Source organism: Anabrus simplex, chromosome 4, assembly GCF_040414725.1.
Source record: "Anabrus simplex isolate iqAnaSimp1 chromosome 4, ASM4041472v1, whole genome shotgun sequence".
In the NCBI taxonomy this organism is placed as follows: Eukaryota; Metazoa; Arthropoda; class Insecta; order Orthoptera; family Tettigoniidae; genus Anabrus; species Anabrus simplex.
In genome coordinates, this window is record NC_090268.1 from 227,238,599 (window position 1) to 227,251,773 (window position 13,175).

The 13,175-nt window shown below is 38.2% G+C and overlaps 1 protein-coding gene across 3 annotated transcripts in view; it reads right to left on the reverse strand.

The window, feature by feature from the left end:
* PGAP5 (Per1-like protein PGAP5) overlaps nucleotides 1-13,175 on the reverse strand; it is a 65,685-nt gene that overhangs the window by 37,494 nt on the left and 15,016 nt on the right. For 2 of the 3 annotated variants that reach the window (XM_068227493.1, XM_067146398.2), the window contains exons 2-6: nucleotides 12,475-12,626; nucleotides 12,242-12,384; nucleotides 10,336-10,406; nucleotides 3,197-3,338; nucleotides 282-448 (exon numbers count right to left, since the gene is read on the reverse strand). In XM_068227493.1, the coding sequence (XP_068083594.1) occupies nucleotides 282-448; nucleotides 3,197-3,338; nucleotides 10,336-10,406; nucleotides 12,242-12,384; nucleotides 12,475-12,573 (622 nt within the window). In that variant the 5' untranslated portion in view covers nucleotides 12,574-12,626. The remainder of the gene's footprint in view (nucleotides 1-281; nucleotides 449-3,196; nucleotides 3,339-10,335; nucleotides 10,407-12,241; nucleotides 12,385-12,474; nucleotides 12,627-13,175) is intronic. The other variant, XM_067146396.2, reaches the window with a different exon arrangement.

A 13,175-nucleotide genomic window follows, 5' to 3' on the forward strand; every position in this document is an offset into this window, starting at 1 on the left:
ATGGAGGAGGCTCATTAACAGTACCCTGGGAACTGGAACTGTGAAATGATGCTGATGATGATGATGACGAACGATAAAACAGACCACTATCCCTCAAAAAGCCGATGAAATGGTCTACGGACTGCTTCATCATCACGCAAGATGGTATTATGCAGTTTCCACTTTCTCAGAGAAAGGGAAAGACCATCCACTCTGAGATGATGTGCACTATGTCAATTGTATGCCACAAGTACACATCGGGGTACATTAGTCGGATAGGTGCAAATGCATTTCATACTTACGAGAGATTTTCTGCAACTGTAACTCAGCTGGTCGACACAAGAAGCAGCCATCGCCCTCCATTGCCATACTGTTTAATATAACAAAATGATTTCCTTTTATTGTCACAATATGGACAGGAGGAGCATTAAATGCAGACTGGAAGCGCTCCTGAAGATATGGGCTGATCCTGAAAAGACAGTCGAACATGAGCTTTTGTCAAACCAACACAAATTTTTCCAATAATTATATTATAAACCAGGCATGTTAGACACAGCACACTGTATGAATATACACGCCATGTGCACAACCCAACCTCCGTTCAGTTTTCAGGTGGAGAGCAAGTCCAAGGGTTATAGAAATTGATTTACAAAGAAATACAAAACTAAAGAAGAGCATAAATAAATGATTGCACTCGCTTCCCAAAATTTCATAAATTTGCAGCTGACATAACATCAATATTCGGTAGTACAAATGGCTGCGAGCAGATCTTTCCAAGATGAAGCTCAACAAATTCTACCCGAGAGCCTGGCTGACAGACATGAACTGGATGTGTGATGAGAACTGCTTGCACTACGAAGCTCACACCTAACTTTGAAAGACCAGTTGCCAAGATGCATCAACTGTGTCAGAGTCAACGTACCTGATTTACTGTGATTTAAATGAGAATGTAACACTCAGTAATGTAATTTAAAAGTTTTTCAGTCTGTCAAACACACTAGTTCAAAACATGAACTGAAATGAAATGGCGTATGGCTTTTAGTGCCGAGAGTATCCGAGGACATGTTCGGCTCGCCAGGTGCAGGTAATTCGATTTGACTCCCGTGGGCGACCTGCGCGTCGTGATGAAGATGAAATGATGGCGAAGACAACACATACAACCAGCCCCCGTGCCAGCGAAATTAACCACTGGTGGTTAAAATTCCTGACCATTCCGGGAGTCGAACCCGGGACCCCTGTGACCAAAGGCCAGCACGCTAACCAATTAGCCATGGAGCCGGACAGTTCAAAACATAATACATAACATACCTGTACAAAAATACACACTATTAAACAAAGAATGACATCTTTCAGTCTACAAGAATTCTATTTAGATTCTATCAAATCACTTTAAATCATGTGCATATATGTACAATATTGTTTACATTGTATGAGCTAGTGAATGATCATGAATTCGTGATGTTACGAACAAATATGAACAAATAATGAATGTATTAGTCCTCTAGCCCTCCTGGTGGCCATGATCGTTACGGCATCAAGCCTATATGGTCTTACACCGTAGGTTTTTTTTTTTTTTTTTACAAGTTGTTTTACGTCACACCGACACAGATAGGTCTTATGGTGACGACAGGACATGAAAGCGTTAGGAGTGGGAAGGAATCGGCCGTGGCCTTAATAAGGTACAGCCCCAGCATTTGCCTGGTGTGAAAATGGGAAACCACGGAAAACCATCTTCAGGGCTGCCGACAGTGGGGTTCGAACCCACTATCTCCCGAATACTGGATACTGACCCCACTTAAGCGACTGCAACTATCGAGCTCAGTAACACCGTAGTTAGCCAGTTCAAGTCAAATTGGTCGAAAAAGTGTTCATCATTAGAATGCTTGACGACAGGGTAGTAGAGATGGTGGTATACAATTTCTAATCACTAGATTGCGTGCCAAAAGCCTGAATTAAATTCCAAACCTCTCTGCAGTGCTCATATGGAGTGGAGGGATATGATGCTGTTAATGGTGATTTGTCCGTTGGATGAAGATGTTAAGCCTTAAGCAGACCCTTTGGTGCTATTCGACAGGAGCAGGCTATGTACCGGCACCAGGTTTCACCCTCTCCCTTCCTACGATCATAATCACATCATCCATTTCATCCTATTAACACCTCCGATGAGGTTGACGTCAGGAAGGGGATTCAGTCATAAAAACTCCCTACTAAGATTTAACTTCATACCTGACCTCGTAAAGAACTAATACATTCATTATTTGTGCATAACATCACCAATTCATAATCACCGACTAGTTTACACAACATAAACAATATGGTACACATATGCACATGATAAAGTGATTTTATAGAATCTGAGGATGTTCTTGCAGCAGAGTGAAACATGTCATTCTCAATAGTTTGTACTTTTGTAGAGTACAGAAGGACAGCACACTGACAATAAACAAGTGAAGGTCGACTCTTTTGAACATTCACAGAGACAAAATTGTAAAGCCCACAGATCTCTTGAATCTACTTTCTAAGAAGCCTCAAAAGTTGGATTTTAGATTGAAATCTGAACATACCATTTTCCGTATAACTATTCACCTTGATCATATTGTTCTTATTCTGTATTTTAATGTAAGATTTTGTAATGTACTGGTACTGCAATCTGAATATAAACATAGTTTACTCGTATCAGTGTCCTTATGACACTCATGCATGTGCGCACCACACACATTCAAGCATCTTCATTGTGTTCTACTACTATCATCATTTTGTAACTATAATACCCCACCATTGGTCGATTCTGGCTACGCTATTGGTAGAGTGTTATGTATTATGTTCTGAACTAGTGTGTTCGACAGACTGAAAAGTTTTTAGGTTACATTACCTAAATCGACACTGGAAAATTTGGTTCCTTCTTAAATTATTCCACTAGTTTAGCTTTTAGGAACACTATTATTTTATTCAATGAGCTTACATATCATTTTTGTTCTTTTTAGTCCACAATATGTACTCAGAGAGTGAAACAGCAAAGCAGAAATTCTCTACTGTACAGTTAAGAGGTAATACATTACATAAATCAAATTATCTAATCACTGTTATGTACACCCTGTTCTCCCCGTAGTCAGCCCAACCAAACCGCAATACTGCATGTACAGGTAAACAACATCCACAGCAAGAACGTGACTTTAACAAGCCTGAACTGTAAATCAAAAGAATTGAATGCACTCACCCATAATGGAAGCCTATGTCATGGTTACCAACAGCTACATAAATCTGGGTACCATCAGGAACTTCAAATAAATCATTGAATCGATTAACATAGTAGGCAAATTCCTTTTCGCTACACCACAGACCTTCATCAAATAAGTCCCCTGGAAAGGTAAAGAATAAAAGATACCAGTTTAAACACACAAGGATGCACTGATACACGTAAAAAAATAAAGAATATTCACTAAATAGACATTTTTAAGGAATAGATTACAGGGGGAAAAAATAGTTATTTAAAGCAGTACAAAATCCCTATCTTTCAAAGATGCAAATTGGGCTGACAATATAGTTGTAATGGAAGAACAAGAGGCATCAGCTCAAACATTGCTGGAGGATATTAGCAAGACAGCAAGACAACTGCGGCAGATAATAATGATTGTTATTGTTGATTTCATGGTAAGAGATAAAATTGCTAGAATGAATACAATAATTATATAATATATATTGTATATACCTGGACTACAGTCTGGCTCTGTTCACCGATCAAACAGGCTGCTCAAGATTCCAAAACCCCATATTGAAGTGAGAATTAATTCTTTGAGTCTAACCAAGTTCATCACATGCACGTTTATTTTTCGGAACCAAACCACAGATCAAACAAAGTGTTAATTTCACATGACATTAAACTCTGCAGCATAACTTCAACAAGATCAAAGAACTAAAGATATATACAAGCTGGACACACCACCATGTGTACATGTGTATACAACAACGGAGTCGTCGTCATTTTTAAAAAGATTTTATATGAAGTGCAATATCATCAGGTACCATATTTTATTTAATATTCATCTATGCAGGTGTTACAGTGTGTTTTAAAGTTGTATTGTTCTAAGGTTGTATTGTGTTTGTCTGATTTGACTCGTTGGCTGATGATGGCACAAGTTTAGTGCCGAAACTAGTACCTCATGTGAATGACATGTAATTAATTCACATTAATAAATGTCTTTATATTGAAGAGGAGGACCCATATTAATTTCAATTATTGTAATTCCACTTCAGTACGGATCATGAAATTTCTAAATATCAATGAAACGACTAACCAGGCAAAGAGAAAAGGCTATCAATATATGGGTTTAAAATTAAAGTCGCCAAATTAGGCAAAGATATTACCTTCTTGAAACAATGCATTATACACAATTTAACACCTAACTTTCTGAAAGCAACTATCAAAAAACATCGTTCCGCACCACATTCCATCCAAACGCAACAAAAAATGAACAAAATTTGGTTGAAAAACGAACTTTGTTTTTTATATAAGAAAAAATTTTTTTTAAATAATAAACTTTACGAGACTCACCTTGAAGCAGTCAATCTGGTTCCTAGCATTCAATGGAATTTATTTCTAAATCAGATTAATAATAAACTTTTTGACATACTCTCACAAAAACAAAATGCTCCGTTGCCAATCTGATGGTATTTGACCTTCTTTGATAATCTGATTGAAAAGCTGTGTTAGCCATATTGCCGCATCCCACCGTTCAGAGCACCAGAACTCTGCCGGAAGATCATCAGGGCCAGTGGCTTTCCCTGGTTTCATCTCCTTCAGAACACCTGAACTTCTGCGACGTCAAATTCCTTCACTGGGCCTTCAATAGCGGAGGTGGTTTGGGATTGGTGGGTGGGGGAATTCTTCGGTTGAAAGTTTCTTAAAATAGCTCTGCCAGCGTTCTCGCACTTCCTTCCAGTCGACCAGCAGGTCACCTGTTTTGTCACTGATGCCATAAAAAGTTGGATGTCTTCCATTTTGCGGTGCCTCAATTTGAGTAGCCCGTAAATGTGCCGCTCGCCTTATTTATTCAAAACAATTTTTTAAGGTGTCTACCTTTTAATACAATTTATTTTTCTTTACAAGTAAAAATCTTTACATTAACACTGATTCAGTTATTGGGACATGTTTCGCCCGCATTTAGGGCATCATCAGCCAGTTTCATGACTCAAAATCTTTAACTACAACCAGAATTCTGATTATAATACTTTTTAAAAAAAATTTAAACTATTAAGTTTATGTTATTTTAAAATTTCTTGTTTAACAATACATAAAAGTACCTATTTGACTAGAATAACTACTAGTGTGAAGTATAATGCATTGAGACAATGTTAATCCTTAAATAAGAGTTCTGGGATACACAAATTGACTATGAATTTAACACTACTGAATCACTCTAGCTAGTTACTTAAAATTAGTCTTATAGTCTAGGCTCTGAAATGTTCGAAGTGAGTAAGATATGAGGCACGGAGTGCTCCCGTTTGTATGTTGTTTATGGCCGAAATATACAGTGAATTCGCAAGATGTTTTTTGATTGTTGGGTGAAGTGAGTGCCAACTTTCCATAAGATGATACGTGACTTACTGATTACGACGGTGTAATGTAGCAGTGTTTGAAATCTAAGCCAGTTTTGGAGTAGTGGCACCATGAATGATAAGGCAATTATTTTGCATAGTAGAACAAGAGTTAATGGGTTGACAAATATATTTACTTAATTATTCCATGAAAAATTTGTATGGCAGCATTTTATTTAGTGGGTATTCTTGTATTATGGAACGGAGAGGACATTATTCGGGGTCCCAAGTACTGTGGAGTTTCTAACTTGTTTTAAGAAAGAGTTGCAAATCAACCATCTGAACAACCAAACCCATGTAGACCAGAGGTCTGGTACCTTAATGCGAAGGTTGTTGCAAGTCATTCAAACTTTCCGTAAGATGATACATAACTTAACCAATTACAACTGGTGTAATGTGGCAGTGTTTGAAATCTTAGCCAGTGTTGGAACAGTGGCGCTATGAATAACAAGTCAATTATTTTGCATAGTGGAACAAGAATATATTTAATTATATTCCATGATAAATTCATGTGGCAGCACTTTATGTAGTGGATATTCTTGTATTCTGGAATGGACAGGACAGTATTCAGGGTCCCAAGCACTGTGGAGTTTCTAACTTGTTTGAAGAACGACTTGCAAATCAACCACCTGAACAACGAAACCCATGTGGACCAGAGGTCTGGTACATCAATGCGAGGGTTGTTGCAAGTCATTCAGACTTGAAGTACGCTGTAATGAAATTTGCTAAGTCATGATTAAAAACGGTAGTACCGGTACACAGATAGAGTGGGGAAACATGCAAGTGTAAAAAGAGCAAGTTATGATGTAGACAGGTTTTATGCATACAGGGTCAAGAAAAATAATAAAAACATGATACTAACGTGGTCTATGGAAAAAACATAATGGACATGCGACCTATGATGAAATGACTACAGATTATCATTGCTGTCATTCGCCAAATCAAGTCGTAGCTTGCTACTGAGGAGAAAATTATTAGAGTATTAAGAATAGACCTCGAAAAATGCACAAGAAGAAATCCATTGTCTTTTAGATCGTGAAAACATTGTAGAAGAGAAGAAAGAATAATACATGACAGTACAAAAATTGAAAGCACCTCCAACGAAAACACGCGACATAAATTACACATTGCCCATAACAACAGCAAATCGCTTTGATATCCTTGGGAATCCAGAAGATATTACAGCTGATTACGCAGGAGTGAGTCCTAATAAACAGAGTAAATCAAAGGAGGTTAAGCTTAAATTTTGTCTTGTTGTACTTGGAGATTCTTTAGTCAAGAATATGAAGAATTCAACTGTGTACTCTTATCCAAGGGTCCAGGTTAGTCAACAAATACGGAAAGCGTACACATACTGGAGAGAAACCGTTCCGCTGTATCAAATGCAATAAAGTGTTTACAACTAGTGGTAACCTCCGCCTGGAGAGAGGCCATTCCGCTGTAAGAAAAAAGCAATATGGCGGTTTACAAAAAAGAGTATTCTACAAAGACACACAATTTTTCATATGGGATTAAGGCAATTCCAGTGCAGGGAATGCAATAAAACGTTTACCAAAGGATTTCAGCTCCAAACCCTCCTGTCTGTTCATAATGGCAAAAAGTCCTCCCAGTGCCAGGATTGTAACAATGTTTGAAAGAATAAAAGATCTAGCCTCCGAAAACACATGACGCTTCATACTAAAGACAGTCCAATCCGCTGTAAAGAATGCAACAAGGCGTTTACAACTAACAATATACTCCGAACACACGCTGTTATACATACTGGATTAAGGCCATTCCAGTGCCGGAAATTCATGAAAATGTTTACCCAGCGAGGTAATCTACAAAAACACCTGTTTGTTCACAATAGAGAGACACCATTTCAGTGTCAGGAATGCAATTAAACGTTTAGTCAAAGCTCATCTCCTAAGCAACACTGGAACAAGGCCATCCTACTGTAAAAAATGCAATAAAGCGTTTGAAGTTAGGGGTAGCCTCTGATAACATGCAGCTGTACATACTGGAGAAAACCCTAACCCCTGCATGGAATGCAATAAGACGTTTTGTCTACTTAGTAATCTTTGCACCCACATGCTTCTTCATAACGGGGCAAGGCCCTTTCGATGTCAGAATTTCAACAAATTATTCGGTAGGAGAAGTGACCTCCGGCTACACATAATGATACACACTGGAGAGAAGCCATTCTACTGTAAAGAATGCAACGAAGTGTTTTAGAAATAAACAAAGTCTCCGAAGATACCCTGTTGTTCATACTGAATGAATGGCATCCCTCCGAACCCACCTAGTTTTTCACACTGGAGAAAAAGGCCATTGCAGTATGAGGATTGCAGCCAAGTATTTAAATAGGCCTATTTAATATCCCCAGTCACACCATCAAGACATAATGATGAATGAAAATCTGACCACTCAAGTGTCCATGCCCCTTAACCAAATCCAGCGCGGTCCCATGTTCGTATTACCTATCATATGGTCAACGCTTTAATACTGTTCTATGACTGTTAGATTTCATGTTCTACAGTGATATGTGCAAATTACCCAGTTGGTAATTACTGATCATAACAGCGTAAGTTAATATACTATATGTACGGCTATATTAAATGCCGTGCCATTATTAATTCCATTCTTGGGAATAAGGGTGCTATACCATCCAGAAATGGAACCTAACACGACGATTCAGATTATCGCCAATGAAGTTGTCATCGCCACAGCCTGTCCACATTGTGGTAAACTCTATAAAGGGAAGCTAGGAGTGAGCATCTACATAAGCCGATCTCATCCACAAGAACATAGAACTGCACTCTTAGCTAAGCAGCCTGAATGGAAATCAAGAAGTGGTTGTGCACCACTTTCAAATGATAGTAATATCCCGTTTCCAGGCAATATCAATGAAAACACACCAGACATAACGAATCACAGTGCGCTTATACAAAATTAAAAAAACACAGACATAAAAAGAAACGATGGAAAAATTCAAGTTGAAATTCCAGAATATCGGTAATGACGATGACTTCCGTAATCGTGCCAAAGAATTCATGGAATTCTTATCCAAAGCCGTGCATCAGCTTCCCGGTCCAAAACACCCGGCAGTTAAATTTTATGAGATACGGATGAGATCGGCTTATGTGGATGCTCACTCCTAGCTTCCCTTTATAGAGTTTACCACATGTGGACAGGCTGTTGTGTTGACAACTTCATTGGTGATAATCTGAATTAGTCGTGTTAGGTTCCATTCCTGGATGGTATAGCACCCTTATTCCCAACAACGGAATTAATAATGACACGGCATTTAATATAGCCGTACATATAGTATATTAACTTGCGCTGTTATGATCAGGTTGAGAAACTTGTTTGGAATTTTGTTTGCCTGGTTGGCTACTACATTACATGTTATAAATCTCATTTTCTTGGTCCGTATTGAGCTGTCATATAATATTCATTCAAAACAATTATTGACGGTGTCCACCTTTTCAATACAATTTATTTTTCTTTACAAGTAGAATCTTTACATTAACATCGATGTATTTTTTAAATGTTTCAAATGTTTTGAACTATTAAGTTTGTTATTTTAAAACTTATTGTTTAACAATACATAAAAGTACCTATTTGACTAGATTATCTACTAGTGTGAAGTATAATGCAGTGAGACAAGGTTAATCCTTAAATAAAAGTTCTGGGATACACAAACTTGACTATGAATTTAACACTGGTGAATCACTCTAGTTACTTATTTAAAATTAGTCTTATATTCTATTAATATGATGGTTCTTCCTTGGACATGTATTCTAGATGATACACTTTAATGTTCTAAAACTCTTTTATGAAGGTGTTCTAACTGCTCCACTTCTATTAACTACTATTGAGAGAACATAAGTAAGATGGATATCCCTATATGGTTTGTCAGTTTGAATTTGTAAATAATTGACTAAGTTGACCTAAACTTAATAGTTTAAAAAGTTTTAATAACTATTATAATCAGAATTCTGGTTGTAGTTAAGGTTTTCGAGTCGAGAAACTGGCTGATGATGCCTTAAATGAGGGTGACATGTCCCAACAACTAAATCAACGTTAATGTAAAGATTCTACTTGTAAAGAAAAATAAACTGTATTGAAAAGATGGACACCTTCAAAAATTGTTTTGAATAAATGTAAGTGGTATGTTCCGAGCTGTCAGTGGAGAGATGGCATAGAATAAGATTAGTAGGCGAGTAAGTTTGAGTGGTGTCTTTAAAAGTAGGAAAGATCACAATATGAAGATAAAGTTGGAATTCAAGAGGACAAATTGGGGAAAATATTCATTTATAGAAAGGGGCATTAGGGATTGGAATAACATACCAAGGGAGATGTTCAATAAATTTCCAATTTCTTTTCAATCATTTAAGAAAAGACTAGGAAAACAAGAGATAGGGAATCTGCCACCCGGGTGACTGCCCTAAATGCAGATCAGTAGTGATTGATTGATTGATTGATTGATCGATTGATTGATTGATTGATTGATTGATTGATTGATTGATTGATTGATTGATTGATTGATTGATTGATTGATTGAGCAACTAAAGAAGCAGGAAGATAAGTCTGGCTGAAGAAAGGATGGACAATCGCAGTTACAAGTAATGAGACATGGCCAATACCGCAGCAAGTAGTACAGTCTGTGTCGAATCTATTTTAACTGCATACAAAATACAGAATGAAGCTTGTGACAGGGGCTAGTGGCTCAGTTTGCACCCGGCCTTGATGGTTAGCAAAGAAAAACAGAGAACTTACCTAGAACAAAAACTACATCTGGTTTATGAATAGCCATTGCCGTCTGAAAGGCTCGATACATCTGCCATTCCCTGGGAAAAAGAAAAACAAATCATGACTCTACTTTCATTCCAAATTGATCACAAGTGAAATTGAATTGAAATTTGACCCAAAAAAAGTAATATTATACACACAACAGTGGTCACATAAAAAGAGACCTGAAGGGAAAATAACAGACTACCTTCAGGTACCTTTTTGTTTGACCAATCACACTTACATTGTTTTGCACCTTGTAAGTTTCCCCATACCTTGTTCTATAACAAACATGGTAATTTTTGTCACTTTACTCCATTTTTAAATAATTGATTATTGTGGACAACTAATGGCTATGAGAGGTCCCAGCAACTACTGTATGTGCGTCATAAAGGAGCCATCCCAGACACAAATAAACTGGTACAGACATAGGTCATAGTGATATGAAATGAAAAAAAAAAAAAAAGAAGCATTGAAATATCCTACCACATCAAGTTGAAATTCCAGAATATCGGTAATGACGATGACTTCCGTAATCGTGCCACCCGGGTGACTGCCCTAAATGCAGATCAGTAGTGATTGATTGATTGATTGATTGATTGATTGATTGAGCAACTAAAGAAGCAGGAAGATAAGTCTGGCTGAAGAAAGGATGGACAATCGCAGTTCTACCACTAAAGTAGAACTGTTTGAGCCACGCAGGCATATGATTGGGTACGGTGGCATACAGATGTCGGATGTTCTCTTTAGGAAGATCCTGCAACAGCTGACCCTCCAAATCTTCTGAAATAGCCGTCCAACCTGGTCCTGAAAATTCTCGATGGGCGAGAAGTCCGGAGTCCTTGCTGGCCAAGGAAATATCACAAAGGGAAAATGGGGTTGTCAAGTTGCACCAGGAAGTGAAGAACACGGTTGTAGAATTTCTTGGACGTATCGCCTCATGGTAAGGGTTCCTTCAATTACCACAAGTGGGGAGCGGGAATTGTAGGAAATGGTACCCCACACCACGACATGTCTCAATGGGGTGGTGTACCACTCTAGAAAGAAGCCTGGATCACTGGGACATCATCAGACTTGAATTTGGCGGTCGTCTGTATCCAGACAGAACCATGATTCGTTGCTGAACACTACTCGTTGCCAATCTGCACGCTGACATGTTGGTCATTCCTGGCAGAAGTTCAAACATCCTCCAACATAGGTTGTAATGGTAGATGTCGTAAGGAATGACGGATCCTGCTCTGCTACTCGCCTAGATATGGTACTGGTGGACACAGGCGTATTCCCAGAGGCCACGATACATCTCTGAATGGTGTCCAGTCCATGGGGTGCTTAGAGCCTGCCGCATGAAGGAATGATCTTCACTGCTGGTGATCGCTAACGCCCCCATCCAATGGACAAATCACCATCAACAGTATCATATGCCCTCACTTCATCTGAGCACTGCGGAGAGGTTTGAAATTCAATCCAGGCTTTTGGCACGCAATCTAGTGGTTAGAAATTCTATACCACCACCTTTCCTACACTGCTGGTCAACATTCTGATGGTGAAAATTGTTTCCAACAACGGGACTCGAACCGGATAACCACAGTATCAGACCATATAGCCTTGACATCTCAATTATCATGGCCACCAGGCAGATAGTTCCTATTAAAGAGATGAAGTCAAAATCAAGTGCAGGGAATTTATGGACATCTCTACTTTAATATTTGGAAATTTCACAAAAATATAGATTATGGTAGCAGTTTTTACATTTAATAAACAAAATGGCAGGCAGACAAAACTTTTAAAAATTACAGATATCGTCTCCACATTGTGTACAATGTCAACTTTCTCATAATGTACCGATAGGCGGACACTACATTCTTATTTAGTAAGATGACAGCACCGCTCTCACCTTCTAAGCTTATCAAACCAATGACCATTTCGAGAGCCCAACAGATGAGTATCAGCCAAAAGCAACGCACGGACTGGGTGTACTTCCGACTTCACAGGGATGGAATGATCTTCTCGATTAGAATCAAGCTGAGGCCATAAACACTGGAAAAAAATGCACCTTTCATTATGAAACATTATGAAACTACCTCATTTCTGAGAAATGAATATGCCAGTGACGAATAAGGTACCTGCCTGTAATAATACAACATAGTAGATTACAAATTCACAATAAAACATAAGTGCCAGCACAGCAAACATGAGTTTTGTGAGGTATGTAAGGTTGAGACCCATCTTTCATACTCAGCTTAGAATCTTGTCAGCTTGTATTTATTCACTGCACCAACCTGCAACAACAAGAAACATACTGAATGATTACATTTGATATAAAATGCAGAGCGATAATAAAAAGTTCTGAAAGATACATGTATAGGCTATAATAAGACCTGTAGGAGTTACACAGCCTGTGAAGACATTTTCTTGTGGCCCAAGAAAAAAATACATTCATTTACTTCATATACAGAGCAGATATGAACTATACAGCCAAGCTTTCAGAGGTTGCCTGGGGAAGGTTGCTGAGTGTTTTCATATAAGGTGGCTCATTACCAAGTTGGTGAATGTTGATGAGTCAAACATAAAAATGTCTTTTGGACTACGATGATGATCACGTGCCAAGTCAATATCGACTCCTGGCAACTTCATGGATGGGCTGCCTCCAGATGTTTCGATCTTCAACCATATGTTTCAGATCCTTCAGTGACATGCTCATGTTGGATTTGATGGAGTCTATATTTTTTAAATTTTTTTTTGGCTAGTTGCTTTACAAGTACAGCCTCAGCATTTGCCTGGTGTAAAAATGGGAAACCACGGAAAACCATTTTCAGAGCTGCCGTGGA